At 33.4% G+C, this 17630-nt stretch overlaps 1 protein-coding gene and 1 pseudogene across 1 annotated transcript; one reads left to right on the top strand and one right to left on the bottom strand.

Moving 5' to 3' along the window:
• Positions 1–385: 385 nt before the first annotated feature.
• Positions 386–4969, bottom strand: LOC132302298 (cytochrome P450 736A117-like). The gene is made up of 2 exons (XM_059799140.1): positions 3987–4969; positions 386–1239 (listed from the first exon to the last, which is right to left on the bottom strand). Exons 1-2 carry the CDS (start codon positions 4920–4922, stop codon positions 625–627), a joined length of 1551 nt encoding a protein of 516 aa, XP_059655123.1. The 5' UTR covers positions 4923–4969; the 3' UTR covers positions 386–624.
• A 7199-nt stretch (positions 4970–12168) lies between these two features.
• LOC132305275 (uncharacterized mitochondrial protein AtMg00810-like) lies at positions 12169–13374 on the top strand (annotated as a pseudogene).
• Positions 13375–17630: the final 4256 nt, after the last annotated feature.

Here is a 17630-nt window from a genome sequence, read left to right as displayed (position 1 = left end):
AAGGTACTACTTTTTGGCGTCCAGGTACCATGTTTTTTAAACACTCGCGAAGGTACTACTTTTTCTCCGAAGGTACTACTTTTTTGAACTGAAGGTACTACTTTTTTGAACTGAAGATACTACTTTTTTATTAGGGAAGGGCATTTTAGGCATCACAATTTTTTAAACAGTAAAAAATCATGTGCCACCTCAGCAATCCATTTTAGAGAAATATGGAACTTTGACTCCGTCTCTAAGTAAATATGAAACTTTGACTCCATTTATATGTAATTTTCCCTATTTTTTAAACTTACCAATATATATGTATTAGCAAAATGCTTCAATAGTTTAGTATTTCGCGTAAATTTTGACTTGGGTGTACTCCACTCCCCCCTCTCCTTACGAGCCTATACTGCTTCGTCCCTACACCGAGGGACATGTGTCACGAGCAATGTAAATCTTGTGAGGGCAGAATGACCTTTATTTATGTTCTAATTCTTGCATTATTTATAAAATAAAATAAAATATTGTAAATTTATTTTTTTTTTTTCCTAATTGTTTATTTAAGCACTTATTTTTTCTACACGTCATAAAGGTTTACCGAGTGCAATTTCAAACCATTTATTCGGCAAGCACACTAAATTACTAATCAAGAGAACATGGAGTTGCAACAGCAAGTAGAGGAAATTTTTTGCGGATGGTTATACCAGGAGCTTCGGTTATGTCAAAATCCTCTTCTCGTGTCCCACCCGGCGATGCAAAATCAAACTTACTAACAATATTTGCTAATGCAAGCTCATAGACAGCTGTGGCAAATTGGATACCCGGACAACCCCTCCGGCCAGCTCCAAATGGAATGAACTTGAAGTCATGCCCTTTGAGATCTATTGAAGCATTCAAGAACCTCTCTGGCCGGAAATCTTCAGCTTCTTCCCACAACAATGGGTCTCTCCCAATTGCCGAAAAATTGATTAACACTTGTGTGCCAGCTGCAATGTCGTAGCCCATTACTTTGACATCTTGGGCTAATTCCCTCGGAATTAGTAATGGCACTGGAGGATGTAATCGCAAAGACTCTTTGATCACTGCTTTCAAGTATTGCATTTTCTCTAGATCATCCTCGGTTATTTCAGGCTTGCCTCTAGCTATTCCTTGCACCTCATTTTGTAGCTCTTTCATGACTTTTGGATGTCTCAAGAGCTCTGTCATTGTCCACTCTAGAGCAGTGGATGTAGTATCAGTTCCAGCAGCAAACATATCCTACAAGAAAAAAAGATAGATTATAGAGTTTACTCGATCGAAGCCAAAAAACATATCTTCTCATTTTCTCTGGCTTTCGATGCGTCTCCTTTTATAGGAGAAATTAGGCTTCCACGCATTAACTCCCTCAATAATTCCCTCAGCCCAAATCTGGTGCAACATTCAGAGAAGTCTTTAATCCTTATGCACTGTTCGGCCCATTTACTAACGCTTTCACTTTCTTATTTTTACTTTCTCCGAAAGTAAAATTATAATTTTCATTCCTTGCACTGAAATAAAAAAGGAAAATGACGTTGAATAAGAAGATTTTATTTTTAATATTTTGAAAGCAAAAAAATAAAAAGTAAGTTTAATAATTTTGATTATTATTTTGTTTTCCCTATTATCTTTCCCTCTAAATTCTTTTTATCTTTCTCCCTCTAATATATATATATTTTTATCTGGGTTTGATGAGGATGAATACAGAGTATGTATGCGCGTGTGTATATATATATATATATAAGAGAGGAGGAGTAGTGATAAGCTTGGTCACTGGTCTACATCACGAAGACCCCCCAATTGATGAACCTCAGTTACAGAAGACCCAATTGATGGATGAACCTCAGTTACAGCTCCGGCAAAAACGACTTAGTCAAGAAGCTATCTCTGAGCTAACAAGATCAAATTAGCCTTCAACGATGGGTTTTTCAATTCAGCGATAAATTGCTTATTGGGTCTCAGAGAGTATGTCTGGAATTCGTTGAGAAACCACGTGAAAACAGCTTGCCGCCGATGATGGAGAGTCGACTTCATCTTCTCTGATTCGTCTTTATGTGACTGGTTTAAGTTGATTTGAGTATATTATTGATGGGTTTTGATGTGTATGGGAGAGGAGAGAGATGGTTATGGCAGTGGCTATGGTGAGGAGGAGATGGGTGGAGGTCATGGTGATACGTAATTTTGGTGTTGGTGGCCATGGTGTGGAGGAGGTATGGCGAAAGTAATTCTTATGAATAATGTAGAAAGTAAAAAAAGTAACAAATTTTTCCTTTTTCTTTTCTTCATTAAGTGTTAAATATTTTTTTAAATATAAAAAATAAAATTATATTAATAAATATAATTTTTATTTTTATTTCTTATTTTAAAAAATTAAAAGTAGAAATTAAGAATCATTCATGTTATTAGACACGCCCCAAATAAATTTTGTCAGAAAACAGTCTCTGACAGAAGGGACAAAGAGCCCAGAAAAAGCAATTTGGAGCCACAAATGTCAAGGTGGCAGACAATCCCATAAGTGAGAAAAAGAAGTCAAAAGGCGTGGCAACCATTTCGCCCATGTCTGTCATATTCAACGAATCTCCACCCCAAATTTTGTAGACCTTTCCAAAATGAAATTTTCTTTAAAATATGATCCTGCCTCCAAATGCGCCCAAAGGTGATGTTAATTAACTCTAAGCAGTGGTCAAATTGATGTTGATGTGTTTTGTACATGAATACTCATTCTCTTTAGATATCATTTTTTAAGAGTTAAAAATTTTTAAGAAAATATATGAAACATGTCTTATTTTTTATGTTTTGTTTTTTTAAAAAGTTATTAATTTATCTTTTTAAATTTTAAATATACAAGTCTAAAATTTTAAACTACAAAGATATATATGAAAATATATAAAATATATTATTTGAAAAAAAAAATGACAATTATTTTTAGACCGACCAAAAAAGAAAACATGACATTTTTTTTAAAACAGAGGGAGTAAAAGATTTTTAATTTTTTTTTTTTGGCCCAAATCATTTTCTTTTAGACAAATAGTGCCTAGACAATATATTTTTTATTCATGAATTTTTTTTTTTTTTTTTTAAAAGCTCAAAATTAATAACCCATTTTTGGGCTTTTTATCCAAAAATACTTGCAACCAAGGCATTATTAATTGATCGTTGCTGGCAGATTTCAAAATAAAAGAAAAACACTCTTTCAAAAAGGACGCCATTTTAATAGAGAATAAGACAAAAATAAAAAAATAAAATGAAATTACAGCGATTGGCTTAGGCTGGCGGAATATTGGGCCCTAGCTCGCTAGCCCTTGTGGGCCCGTCCATTTTCCACTAAGCTGGTAGAGTGCTACTGGTCGGTTTGGCTCGTGAAAAGGGTCTTTCCCGAGCCCTGGCCGTGGATGCTCTAAGGGACTCTACAGGTAAGGTGTTAAAAGCTATCATTCATTTCCTTCCTAAGCATGAACACTTAAAAATTTAATGCTTAAAAAAGATTAAAATGTCATTAATCTTGTTAAAATATTTAATGAAGGATATCAATAAGTCAGTATAGTTTCTTGAGGAGTAATTTCAAATAAAAGAAATTAGGTCCAAGCAGTACAAATTGCCTCAATGATACCGTCGTGAAAGAATTACCAACTTTCAGTAATTTTCTAGGCTCTCTGTCAAAGCTTTAACTATGCAAGAACAGTATTTCATTGGAATCTCATCCTTTTTATAAATTTGTTCAGACCTACCATCAAGTTTATGTCATTGGAAACTCATCCTATTTTACTTCTCAAGCGATCATAAACCATGTTGTTTAAAATATTTTATATTTCCTGTAGTGACATTTTTTAAATGTCAATAAGTACCTTAAAAAAAAAAAGGTCACTTTAGTAGTTTGTAATTTAAGCCTTTCAATTACTATCATGTTCATCGCAAATGACTATTTCTCATGTGAAAGACAAGGTTATTTACCAACAACGGAAAATAAATAAATAAATAGATAGAATTACCAAGATGAGTGCTTTGATGGTGTCTCTGTCAAAAGAGAAGTCATCCGTGTTCTGTGTTTGAATTTCGAGCAAAACATCCACGAAGTCCTGTTGTGTTTTAGCTTGATCAACACTTCCACCACCATTGCTCTCTTTTTTCTTCTTATCCACATGATCTTCAATCACAACCTCCAAGAATTCATCGAGCTCTTCACCAACTTTCTCCACTTTAGCATCAATACCCCTAATTTTATTCAACCACCAAAGCCAAGGAATGTAGTCCCCCACATTGAAAGCACCCGCTAGTTCCCCGATATCCCCCATAAGCTCCTTAAATTTTCTACCACTTTTTGAGCTGTCACTGTACTTCCTCCCCAAGACTATCCGACACACCACATCATTCGTAAGTGAAGAAAACATTTCACTCAAATTCACCAATGAAGAAGAAGAAGATGAGGAAGCCCGTTTGATCTTCTGGATCAAAAGAGCTGTTTCTTCTTCTCTCACTCTACCGAAAGACTTAACTCGCCTATTACTCAGAAGGTTGAGCACACAGATGCTTTTTACTTGCCTCCAGTACTCTCCATAAGAAGTGAATATGATGTCCTTATCATAGAAAACTCTTTTGCCAATGCTTGACATTGATTTAGGTCTATTCGAGAAGATGAGATCATGGGTTTTCATGATCTCGTGAGCTGCATCAACAGAGGAGGCGATGACAACTGGCTTGCCCCCAAAGTGAAGCAGCATGATTGGGCCATATTGTTGAGCTAATGGTTGGAGGGAACGATGAGGGAACACACCAAGTTGGTGGAGGTTTCCGATAATTGGGAGTTTTGGTGGAGAAGGAGGTAGATTTTTTTGGGTTTTTGAAGTGGACAACCATTTTAAAAGGAAGAATATGGAGAAGAACAATGGGAGGAGAGAGTAAAATGGAAGATGCAATAAGAACAACATAACTTCTTGCTCTGGATAGCTAATCCTAGCTAGATATTTTAATGTGGCGGAAGCGAAAGAAAAATAAATCTCACTGAAATAACAGAGAGCAAAAGCTCTAAAAGAATACTTGAGTTGGTTAATTTCATTTTGCAATTCTCATTATATATAGAAATTTCGTGCACTTGCATCTTTAAAAAAGTCATTTGGTAGCGGCCCTATGGATTGGAAAAACCTTGTTTTTCTTCTGAGCATTTAATTTAGGAAAATTTCCTAAATAGTCATATTTTTGAAATAAAAAGACAATCAAGTCCTAAAATTTTTTTTTGGGACAAATAAGTCCTATTTTTGTAATTTTTTTTCAAATTAGTTCAAATTAATATATTTTTCCAACATTACCCTTGCTTTTTCCTTTTTTTCTTTCCTCCCGATCTCTCTTCAACGACGAGCTCAGAATCCGGTAGAATTGTTCTTCTTGCATGACTCCAGCGATGCCTCGACGACCTTTTTGGACCAAGCTGTTGGGATTTATATGCCCTGACATAGCAAATTCCTATCTGGATTGTATTGACATATGTTCCTGACATATCTGAAATATTTATGATTTATATAATTGGTGAATTCAATGTATTATGTTTCAATTCACTATGAAATTGATAGTGTCCAGTTAATTACAAGAAATATTTATATATATGTATGTGATGACAATCAATGCATGATATATAAATAGTAATTATAAATTGTTCATAGTCGGTAATTATGGATGGACTCATAATTAATTAAGACTTGAACTGGATCCGCGTTAGGTTGAGATATATTGCGAGAGCCGTCGTATGCAATTACTCCCTATCACCGTCATGGCATTTGACTCTTAAGCATGAGAAAAGTATAGACTCTTTTATTAATTAATAATTACTTTGATTTGTTCGGCGGATTCTTCGGGATCCTTAGACCGACACTTTGGGTAGTTATGTAATTAATAGTTAGAGGGTTATATTTTCAATATTTGCATCATTGCTACTTGTATTTATTTTGTATTGATTATGGTTGATCACAAAGTAAATTCGAAGGCCTTCGTGTGTTTTTAGACAAAATGATTTATTATATATTTATTTATTTAAATTATTATTTTTGTCAAACAAATGTTTTATTGTGATCGAGCCAGAAATAATCAAAGGTACCAAAATAAATATATTAATTAAGTAGTCGAATTGATGGCTATATTTATCCGATAACTAATTATGCATAGAGGGGTCAAAGTGCAATATTTATTATTTAATTGGAGTTCAATTAATTTCTTTTAGTGGAGTAGAAATTAATTTATGAATTAATTGAATTGGGTCCATGGACCGGGCCAATTATTAATTCATTGTAGCCAATAAAATAATAGGCCCAATGGATTCTCACTCATAGCCCAACTTGATATTGGAATCATATTAGATTTGAGACATATGAATTAGAGATGGAGAAGGATTTGTTGTTTCCTTTTCTTTATTTTTATGTTGCCTATAAATATACATGGTCTATGTATATTTTAGGGGGTGATTTTTATGAGAAGGAAAAAGGAATAAATTTTCTCTCTCTAGAAAATTAGGGTTTATGTTCTCATCTAATGGAGGCTCCCACAAGCCTAGTTTTCCAAGGTCATTCAAGGAGGCTTATGAGTGAATCCTAAAGGCAAGACCATTACCAAGAAGATGGAGATCCATGGAAAAGATGTCTAGTAAAAGGGATCTACAATAAGTGAGAACATTCACTTTAGAGGAGAGATCTGAGGTTTACTCAAACTTTGATGTAAGTATTCAATCTTTTAGTTGAATAATACATCATATTTTATTTTATTTTTTTGCATAAAACTTGTGTCTATGTGATGAATCAAGATCTATGAATTTAAATCCCTCGAAAAGTTTTTAAAACTAGCACGTTTCCCAACACAAGCAACACCTCCAATGCTTAGTTAAACATTTTAGTTTTGGATTATGGGGTTTGGGATGTGACAGATCTTGCCATTGGGATTGAAATGTACTCTAATTAGTCCTGTCATTATTGGCATAGTGATTATGGATTTTCTAAGTAGCACAATGGCTACTTTATGGGTTGTATGGCGTGAGAGTTTGAAACAGAGAAGAGAGGAGAGAAGAGAGCGAAAAATAGAGAAAGCAAGCAAAATTAAGGGTAATGTTGAAAAAAAAAAAAAATAGATTGTTTTGAATTTATTTAAAAATAAATTATAAAAATATAATTTATTTATCCTAAAAAAAAAAATTTAAGACTTAATTGTCTTACAACTTCAAAAGTAAGACTACGGAGGAATTTTCCATCACAAGTCTTCATTGACGGCTTCAGTTCGACTCCATGCTTCATTTCCAAAGATGGGCCCAACTATTTCCACACAAAAATCTTCCTTGTTTTCCGCGCTATCATACATATCCGTGCTCCTTTTCTCGCTGAATTCCCATTCCCAATACAGACTTCACCTTCTTTCTTAAACCCCACACATGTTTCCCTTATTGTAGCATAATATTATATATTATATAGGGCAACTTTTAGTCTTTTTTTAACAAAATTTCTTTGTCTATTTTTTGTATCAAAGAATTCATTTTGACTTGTATTTTTTTTTTAATAAATTTTTCTTGTCTAATTTTTTACTAAATAACTCTTCTCAACTATTTAAAAGGGGTAAAAGAGTTGGTATTTAGACCAAAATACCTTTTTATTTAAATCTTAATTCTTTCGAATTTTAAAAATTCATATATCACAAACAGTACATTTAAAAATTATAAATAATATATGCACGGAAAGCTTATAAGATAAGGATTCTAAAAATATAAAATTTGTATAATAAACCTTCATAACCAGAGAAAAATAAGCAATCTAAAAATCTACTCCAATAATCTTATTTTATTTTAAAAAAATAAAATACTCGAGATATTTGTAAGAAAATTTTCATGATCATTCATTTACATATGGAGTCGAATATATAAAAAAAATTTAATGCCAACAGAGATCGATTTCATGAGATATCATACTTTGCGTCAAAGCATTTTCATTCTTTTACAGACTCACCATTTAAAAATAAAATAGAAATGAATATTCGGTTTCTATTGGGGCTAATTTTTTTATATGTTATGCTCCATATGAAAATGAATAATTTTTAAAATGTTAACATAATTAGAATATAGCCGTTGTTTATATTACTACCATAATTGCATTATTATAGCCTTAGTCTAGATAATTACTATAATTGTTGTATAGCCGTTGGTGATCTCTAGCCTATATATATCTCTCCTTGTACATGTATTACAAACACTTCAATATAAAGAATATCTACATTTCATATATCTCTGGCTCTCTCTTTATCTCTCTATTTTTGATAATTAACATGGTATCAGAGCCATGAATTATTATTATCTTTTTTTATCTTTATATATATATTTTTAATCTGAACAACACCACCTAACCTCACTGCCGGCACTGCTCTCTGCAACTGCAAACTACAAAATCTACAAAACCCATATATTTCAGAAGTTCTTCCTCTCTGCCACACTCTCTGCAACAATTTATACAAAACCGATTACCTACATCAACACCCATATCTTTCAGTTTTTCATCGCCGGCTATTCCAATTCGGGTTCGCGATCTCAGCCGCTGTTCCAGTTCAGGTTCGCGATCTTAGCCGCTGCTCCAATTCGGTCCGCCGCTATTCCAATTCGGGTTCACGATCTCAGCCGGATTCTTTCGCCATCACCGAATGGATCTCAACCGGTATCACTGACTTCAGCCGTGTTCCGCAGCGTTCAGTCGTGTTCTGCCGCTGCCCCTCTGCCGTCGCTGGCTTCAGCCGTGTTCCTCTGTATATATTTCTCTGCCGTGACTGTGTTCTCTCTCTCTATATATATATTTATATAATATATATATATGTATATATATATAATATATTATATATTATATCTTTATCTTTTACCTTACCCAGAATATATAATATTATATATATCCATAATATATATATATATATATATATATATATATATATATAATATCTTTACCTAAAATATATTATATATATTTTATCTCCCCCAGAAAAACAAAATCCTAAATCTCTCTCCATAAATATTATATATATTTATAATATATTATGTTTATGGGGGCAATTGAGCTATTGGACCTAAATCAAACTTATTTTAGGGGCTGCAGTCAGAGCTCTTGGGGGTAGTAATCAAAACTATTCACCAGGTACACAGTCTCATATATTTTCAAGTTATGGACCGGTCTGAAATTTCTCATCCTATTGGCACTACCTTGGAGGGTTGCTCAAATTACATTCTTTGGTCTCAAGCTATGTCTAGTTTTCTTAAAGGTAAGAAGTTATGGCGCATTATTACCGGTGATCTCTTTGAGCCAGTGCAAGTCGAAACAGAAACAAAAGAAAAATATGGTGATCGTCTTCAAGAATGGGATAGCAAAAATCATCAAATTATTACTTGGTTTCGCAACACTTGTATTTCATCCATTAGTATTGAATTTGGCCGGTTTAATTCTACAAAATCCATCTGGGATTTCTTAAAGCACCGTTACACCACTACTGATCTCGCCCATCAATATCAACTTCTGACCAATCTTCACAGCAAAACTCAACAGCCTGGTCAATCTATCAGTACCTTTGTCTCTGAAATACATGCTATTTGGGATCAACTATCTCTTTCTGAACCTACTTGGTCGTGTGCTACTGATGGTACAAAGTTTACTACCTATCGAGATCGTTAACGTGTCATCATGTTTCTTATGGCTCTTCAACCCTCATTTGAACCCGTTCGAGCCTCTCTCCTTCATCGGCATCCTCTGCCTACCTTAGAAGATGCTATAACTGAACTTCTTTCAGAAGAAACTCGTCTAAATACATCTCAACCTCAGGTTATCGATGCAGCTCTTGCTACTCATTATCCCAGAAAGAAACCAGCTTCATCCTTCTCCTCTCCCAAGGAGTGTACCTACTGTCACAACACAGATCACGCTTTATTAATCTGTCCCACCAGAATCTGCAAGTTTTGTCACAAGAAAGGCCCAGGTCACTACCAGAGTGATTGTCCCAAGAATTGGCAATCTCGCACCAATTCTTCCAGAGGTACTTCATCTAGCCACGACACCCATCTTCATCCTTCACTGCGGTCACTGCTGAGGGGTCCTGTCCTCCAGCTCCTACAGTCACAACGATGTCTACCAATGATATCGAGGCTCTTCTTAAGCAGATTCTCTCTAATAATGGTACTCCTCCTTCCACTACTATGTCAGTTACCTCAGGTAATTCTTGGTTTTTTGATTCTGGCTACTGTAATCATATGACCTCTGATTCTACAATGTTTTCTAAACATAATCCTGCTATCAATACACCTACAATTCATACAGCTGATGGATCTCACTTACATGTCAATCACATTGGTCAAATTTTCACCCCCAATGTCTCACTCTCAAATACCTTCCATATACCAAAACTTACAATCAATCTTATCTCTGTTGGTCAAATATGTGAACTTGGACTTAATGTCATTTTTTCTAATTCTGGTTGTCATGTACATGATCCACAGACAGACCTTTGGGATAGGCCGTAAAGTGGGACGTCTCTTTGAGCTCATCCATCTACGCATTCCTTCTCATCGGCTCTCTACAGTTTCCACCGTTGCTTCAGCAACCTCTACTCCCTCACTTAGCCTATGGCATTCCCGATTAAGTCATATGTCTGTTGGGCGTTTACGCTCCTTAGTGTCAACTGGTCAATTAGGTTCAGTTAAAATTGATGATGTAACTTGTTTACCATGTCAACTTGCAAAACAACCTGCTTTACCTTTTAATAAAAGCACATCTATTACTTCTGCTCCTTTTGACCTAATTCAATCTGATATATGGGGACCTTCTCCTCACACTACAATGGGAGGATCCAAATACTTTGTTATTTTCATTGATGATTACTCACGATTTATTTGGCTATATCTCATGAAAAATCGCTCTGAATTACCCCAACTCTACTATGATTTTTCAAACATGGTCAAAACCCAGTTTTCCCGATCCATCAAGATCTTCCGCGCTGATAATGCTATGGAATACAATGAAACAAATTTTCTAAAATTTCTTCGCCAACATGGCACGATCTCTCACTCTTCTTGTCCTGGCACATCCCAACAAAATGGGCGGGCTGTACGTAAACATCGACATATCTTAGACACTGTTCATTCTCTTCTCATATCCAGTTCCTGTCCTGAGCGTTTTTGGGAGGAAGCAGCTCTCACTGCTGTATACACCATTAACCGTGTTCCAATGCATATTATTGGCAATCAATCTCCCTATGAACGCTTATATAGGATCCTTCCGGCTTATAACCTACTTAAAGTTTTTGGATGCGCCTGTTTTGTCTTACTTCAACCTCATGAACGCACCAAATTAGAGCCTCGGGCTTGTTTATGTTGTTTTTTGGGATGGAATTAAATACAAAGGATACAGATGTTGGGATCCCATTTCCAAACGTCTTCGTATCTCTCGTCATGTCATCTTTTGGGAACACAAAATGTTCTCTTCTCTCTCCAAATTCCATCTATCTTCATCTTCTACTCCTTCTTTTTTTACCAATTCTTCAGTTGAACTTTTCCCAGTCGACACAGATAACATATCCTCATTTGAGATCCCAACCACTACTCCTGATACAACGTCTCCATCTGAGCTCCCACAAATGGCTTTACTTGATGAATATGCTTCATCTGATGTTCATGCTACTGAATCTCTATCTGACCTCCCACAAATGGCCTTACCTAACGAATCTGTTTCATCTGATGGTCTTGTTACTGAATCTTCTTCATCAGATATCATCACTACTGCTAAACCTCCTCATCGGGTAAGAAAACCTCCTAGTCATTTACGTGATTTCCAGTGTTTTTCTACTATCATGTCTCATCATAAGCCTCAATCCTACCGCGGGGCTAGTTCTAACCCCCTTTGGCAGCAAGCTATGGCAGAAGAATTACAGGCTCTCGCACAAGCTCAGACCTGGGACATGGTTGCTCCTCCCTATGACAAAACTGTTGTTGGCTGTAAATGGGTTTACAAAATCAAAACTCATTCTGATGGTTCTGTGGAACGATACAAAGCTCGTCTTGTTGCAAAGGGTTTCACCCAAGAATATGGCATTGACTATGAGGAAACATTTGCCCCTATTGCTCGACTTACTTCTGTCCGTAGCCTATTGGCTGTGGCAGCAGCTCGCAAATGGACATTGTTTTAAATGAATGTGAAAAATGCATTTCTCAATGGCGATCTCACTGAAAAAGTATATATGAAACCCCCTCCAGGATATAACCATTCTCCACACCAAGTTTGTAAACTCTGTCGAGCACTATATGGTCTTAAACAAGCTCCAAGGGCGTGGTTTGCAAAATTCAGTGCTACAATTGGAGATTTTGGATTTACTTCAAGCTCATATGATTCCAGTCTTTTCATCCGCAAGACTGACTTTGGTATTACTCTTCTTTTACTTTATGTTGATGACATGATAATTACTGGAAATGATCTTGCAGGTATCTCTGCACTCAAAATTTTTCTTAGTCATCATTTTGATATGAATGATCTTGGGCACCTCAGTTATTTCCTTGGCTTAGAGATTCTCTCTGATTCGGATGGCTACTATCTCTCCCAAGCCAAGTATTCCTCTGACATTCTTGCTCGTGCTGGACTCACGGATTGCAAAACAGCTCCCACTCCACTTGAGACCAATGTCAAGCTCACTCCTCTAGATGGTACACTCCTCAGTAATGCTACATTGTATCGACAGTTGGTTGGCAGTTTAGTATACCTTACTGTTACTCGACCTGACATCGCTTATGCCGTGCATCTTGTTAGCCAGTTCTTATCTGCACCTCGATCTACTCATTATACTGCTGTATTACGCATCCTTCGATACATTAAAGGGACTATGTTTCAAGGCCTTCATTTTTCTTCTCATTCTTCACTTGAGTTACGTGCCTACTCTGATGCTGATTGGGCAGGTGATCCGACTGATCGACGTTTCACTACTGGCTACTGCTTCTTCCTTGGGAACTCTCTCATTTCTTGGTGCAGTAAAAAACAATCTATTGTCTCCAGATCCAGTACAGAGGCCGAATACCGTGCCCTTGCTGATTCCACACAATAACTTATTTGGCTTCGATGGCTTTTAACAGATATGGGTATTTCTCACTCCACTGGCACTGTTCTCTATTGTGATAATCGAAGTGCTATTTACATTGCTCATAATGATGTCTTCCATGAACGCACCAAACATATTGAAATCGATTGTCATATTGTGCGTCAACATGTTGCACGGGGCACTGTACGCCTTCATTCTGTAACTTCCGCTGATCAAACCGCTGACATTTTTACCAAAGCTCATCCGCCAGGCAGATTTCGGGAATTAGTTTCCAAACTCAAGTTGGTTTCTGCTTTACCATCTTGAGTTTGAGGGGGGATGTTAACATAATTAGAATATAGCCGTTGTTTATATTACTACCATAATTGCATTATTATAGCCTTAGTCTAGATAATTACTATAATTGTTGTATAGCCGTTGGTGATCTCTAGCCTATATATATCTCTCCTTGTACATGTATTATAAACACTTCAATATACAGAATATCTACATTTCATATATCTCTGGCTCTCTTTTTATCTCTCTATTTCTGATAATTAATAAAAAAAATTCTTACAAATAACCCAAGTATTTTATAAAAAAATAAAATAAAATAAGATTATTGCAGTAAATTTTTAGATTGTCTATTTCTCTCTGGTTATAAAATTTTGTTAAACAAATCTTATATTTCTGGAACCCTTGTTTTATAAGCTTTTCGTTCATATATTATTTGCAATATATGGATGTACGGTTTGTTAGATATTAATTTTTGAAATTCAAAAAAATTAAAATTTAAATAAAATGATATTTTGGTCCAAATATCAACTCTTTTTACCACATTGATAGTTGAGAGGGGTTCTTTGATAAAAAAATTAGATAAGGGGAATTTATTGGAAAAAGGTTACAAGTCCAGGGGAATTCTTTGATAAAAAATTAGACAAAATAGTTTACTGAAAAAGGTTACAAGTCGAGGGAAATTTTTTATACTTTGTCCAATTATATATATAATATCATGGACTCCACGTATATTAATTAATGTTCTGCATTATATTTACTTAAAGATCGAACAAGTCAACTACTTAGACATATATATAGTTTCTACTTCTAGAGTGGGCAAAATGCATGGATTAGGAACTTGTCTTTTTTCCTTTTTTTTGTCCCTTTTGTTCTTAAATCAATAAAGTAACAATAATAAATTAACAATGTAATTACTAATTTATTAATGGCCTAACGATATCGACCTTTTATTCGTCAAAAAAAATCAGAGGTTCAAGTCTTAGAAAAGACATTTGTATGTAAGTACCAACTAGAAAAAAATATATATATAAATAAATTAGCAATGCACTAACTTTAAATTATTATTAGCAATGCACTAACTTTAAATTATTTTTGTGTGTGTGTCAAGGACTGTCATTTTACAGTCACGTGAAAAATATAACCTACTTCAAAACAAAACTTACATTTTAAAGACAAAACTATCCTTTAAATTCTTTTTCATTACCTTTCTTGTATCTCCTCTCTCAATCCGTGTGTCAAGGACTGTCATTTTACAGTCACGTAAAAAATATAACCTACCTCAAAACAAAACTTACATTTTAAAGACAAAACTATCTTTTAAATTCTTTTTCATTACCTTTCTTGTATCTCCTCTCTCAATCCATATACGTGTAGTATATATATATTTTTTACTGTCTTTATTTCTTTCCTTTTAATTTCAATTGTTGCCACTAATTATTTTTTTCCTTCCTTTTTTTTTTTCTCTATTTCCCTTTTTTTTAATCTAAATTGTTGCCATTAGCCTTTTTTCCGTCCTTCATTTCATTATTATTATTTAAAAAAAAAAAAAAAACAGAACAAATAAGAATTGGGGAATGTTCACCAAATTTAGAAAAAAATTTATTAAACCAAATTATTATTAAATTTTAAATCAGAACAAATAAGAACGGGGAATGTTCACCAAATTTAGGAAAAATAATTTAAGAACAAGGGAATGTTCACCAAATTTGTTATTAAACCAGAACAATTTAGAAAAAAAATAAGAAAAAAAAAAAATGAAAGGAAGGACGGAAAAAAAAAGGCTAATGGCAACAATTTAGAAAAAAGGGCGGGGGGGGGGGGGGGGGGGGGGGGAATAAAGAAAAAAAGGAAGGAAAAAAAATAAGTAGTGGCTACAATTGAAATAAAAAAGAAATAAATAAAGGTAGTAAAATATATATATATATATATAATACATGTATATGGATTGAGGGATAAGATACAAGAAAGATAATGAAAAAGGATTTAAAGGGTAGTTTTGTCTTTAAAATGTGAGTTTTGTTTGGAAATAGGTTATATTTTTCATGTTCCTTGAGAATAGAGAAAAAGTAATTAATGAAACTTAAAGTAGCCAATGAGAAGAGCTATTATGAAATGAAGCAACTGTCATTAGCATTCCTCATATATTAAATCTTATAATTATGATCCTTTCATCTAAATCTAGTATTTTTTTGGTGTGATTGCGTATATCAAAGAAAATTTTTCATTTTTATAACTTACTAAGTAAAAATGCACATGATTAAAATTCTATAAAGAATACTAAAGTAAAAAATTAAAAAATCAATATTTTTATTTTGCTACAAAGCAAAGTTTGTTAAACATTCACAATGTCTTAGTTAATCTGTTTAAGCCTTATGAATAAGTTGCTATTAAAAGTATATTGATATAACATATTTTTGGCATTTAACATTATCGATACAACATAAATTATGAAAACTTGCTGTACGTAATGGACTTCATAATAATGTAAGTAAAAAAAAAGGTACTCAAGTGTACCTTCATATTAAGAGAGTTATCTATATTTTTAAATATATTTCTATTAAAAAGTTAACCTTGATATTTACTTAAGATCGAACAAGTCATCTACTTAGACTCACTACTTCTAGGGTCGGCTAAATGCATGGATTAGGAACTTGTCCTTCATCCTTTTTTGTCCTTTTTGTGCAACTAATCCTAGCTAGATCTTTACTTAAGATCAAACAAGTCATCGACTTAAGACTTATATGCCCTTCCTCCTAAAATAGTTGTTTTCCTTCCTCCTAAAATAGTTGTTCATTTTTTTATTTTGACATCTCCGATTCCAAAATTAAATATATTATTTTTTATAACATTTTCAAATTATCCTTTTAACTAAACAACTGTAGTGATTATAGAGCACTATTTTGTCTTTTAATAAGAACATATTTGAGAATTCACTCCTATCAATATAATAAAAAAAAAAACTATTAAAATTCCACTACCATAAAATATTAGATTCTCCATTCACGACATGTATATTTGGACGGAGGGAGTATGTAGTTTCTACTTCTAGGGTCGGCTAAATGGATTACAAACTTGTCCTTTTTCCTTTTTTTGTCCTTTTTGTGCATTTAAAATTACCACGTAACAATTATAAATTAACAATGCAATAACATTAAATTGTTAATGCAAAATTTTTAAATCAACAATGTAATAATTATGATCATTTCATCTAAATTTAGTATTTTTTGGTGTGATTGCGGGTATCAAAGAAAAATTTTTATTTTTATAAAGTACTAAGTAAAAAAGCAGGTAATTAAAAATCTATAGAGAATACTAAAGTAAAAATTAAAAAATTAATATTTTTATTTTACTACAAATCAAAGTTTGTTAAACATTCACAATGTCTTAGTTAATCTGTTTAAGCCTTATGAAGTATATAGATATAATAACATTATAGATATAACATATTTTTGGCAGTTCACATTATCGATGTAACATAAATTATGAAAACTTGTTATATGCAATGGATTTCATAATAATGCCAAAAAAAAAAGACAACAGCAACGTACTCAGATGTATCTTTATATTAAGAGAGTTATCTATATTCTTGAAATACATTTCTATTAAAAAGTTATTCTTAATTTTTTTTTAACCTAAATTTTGTTTCTGAAATTACTTCAATGAAAAAAATAAAAGAAAAATAAAAATAATTTCTTACTTTTCTGTATTGAAACAAAATGATTATAGGACAGAAGCGATAAATGTTCACAATGAACGGCGTTATCTTTAATCCACAAGATAGATAGTTTGAACCCACAAATTAGAAGAAAATTCACAGATTGATATATTATTGACAAAATTGATTGATTATCCTACTCTTACATACATGCTTATTTATAATAAATAAAACCCTAAAACTATAAAGGAAATTAGTAACAAAAAGAAACTAATTGCTTAAGTAAACTAAAATTATAAAGAAATTAATGGTAAAAGGAAACTTAAAATTAAACTCTCTAAAAATTATAAAAAAGTAAAAATAAAAATAACATAAAACCTAACAAAATTGACCTTCATCATTACAGGAGTATAAGAATCACCTTTTCCACCAATAAAACACTCCAACTATTGAAATTGGAATTGAAATTGTAATTAATATTTCTAAAAAAGTGGTGAAATAACATATTTGTTCAGTTCCTTTCTCTTTTTTTTTTCAGAGTAACAAGGCAAATAATTTTTTTAAAGCAAGCACACACACTCATATCCTACGTGTCCTTAATGGGACCTTAACCCTCATTTGGAAGGGAGAG

This window comes from Cornus florida, unplaced genomic scaffold, assembly GCF_030987335.1.
Source record: "Cornus florida cultivar Cherokee Brave unplaced genomic scaffold, ASM3098733v1 CherokeeBrave_3.0.0_Hap2_Chr04, whole genome shotgun sequence".
In the NCBI taxonomy this organism is placed as follows: Eukaryota; Viridiplantae; Streptophyta; class Magnoliopsida; order Cornales; family Cornaceae; genus Cornus; species Cornus florida.
Note: the sequence above shows the minus strand (reverse complement) of the source record. Positions and strands in the feature narration are given on the sequence as shown.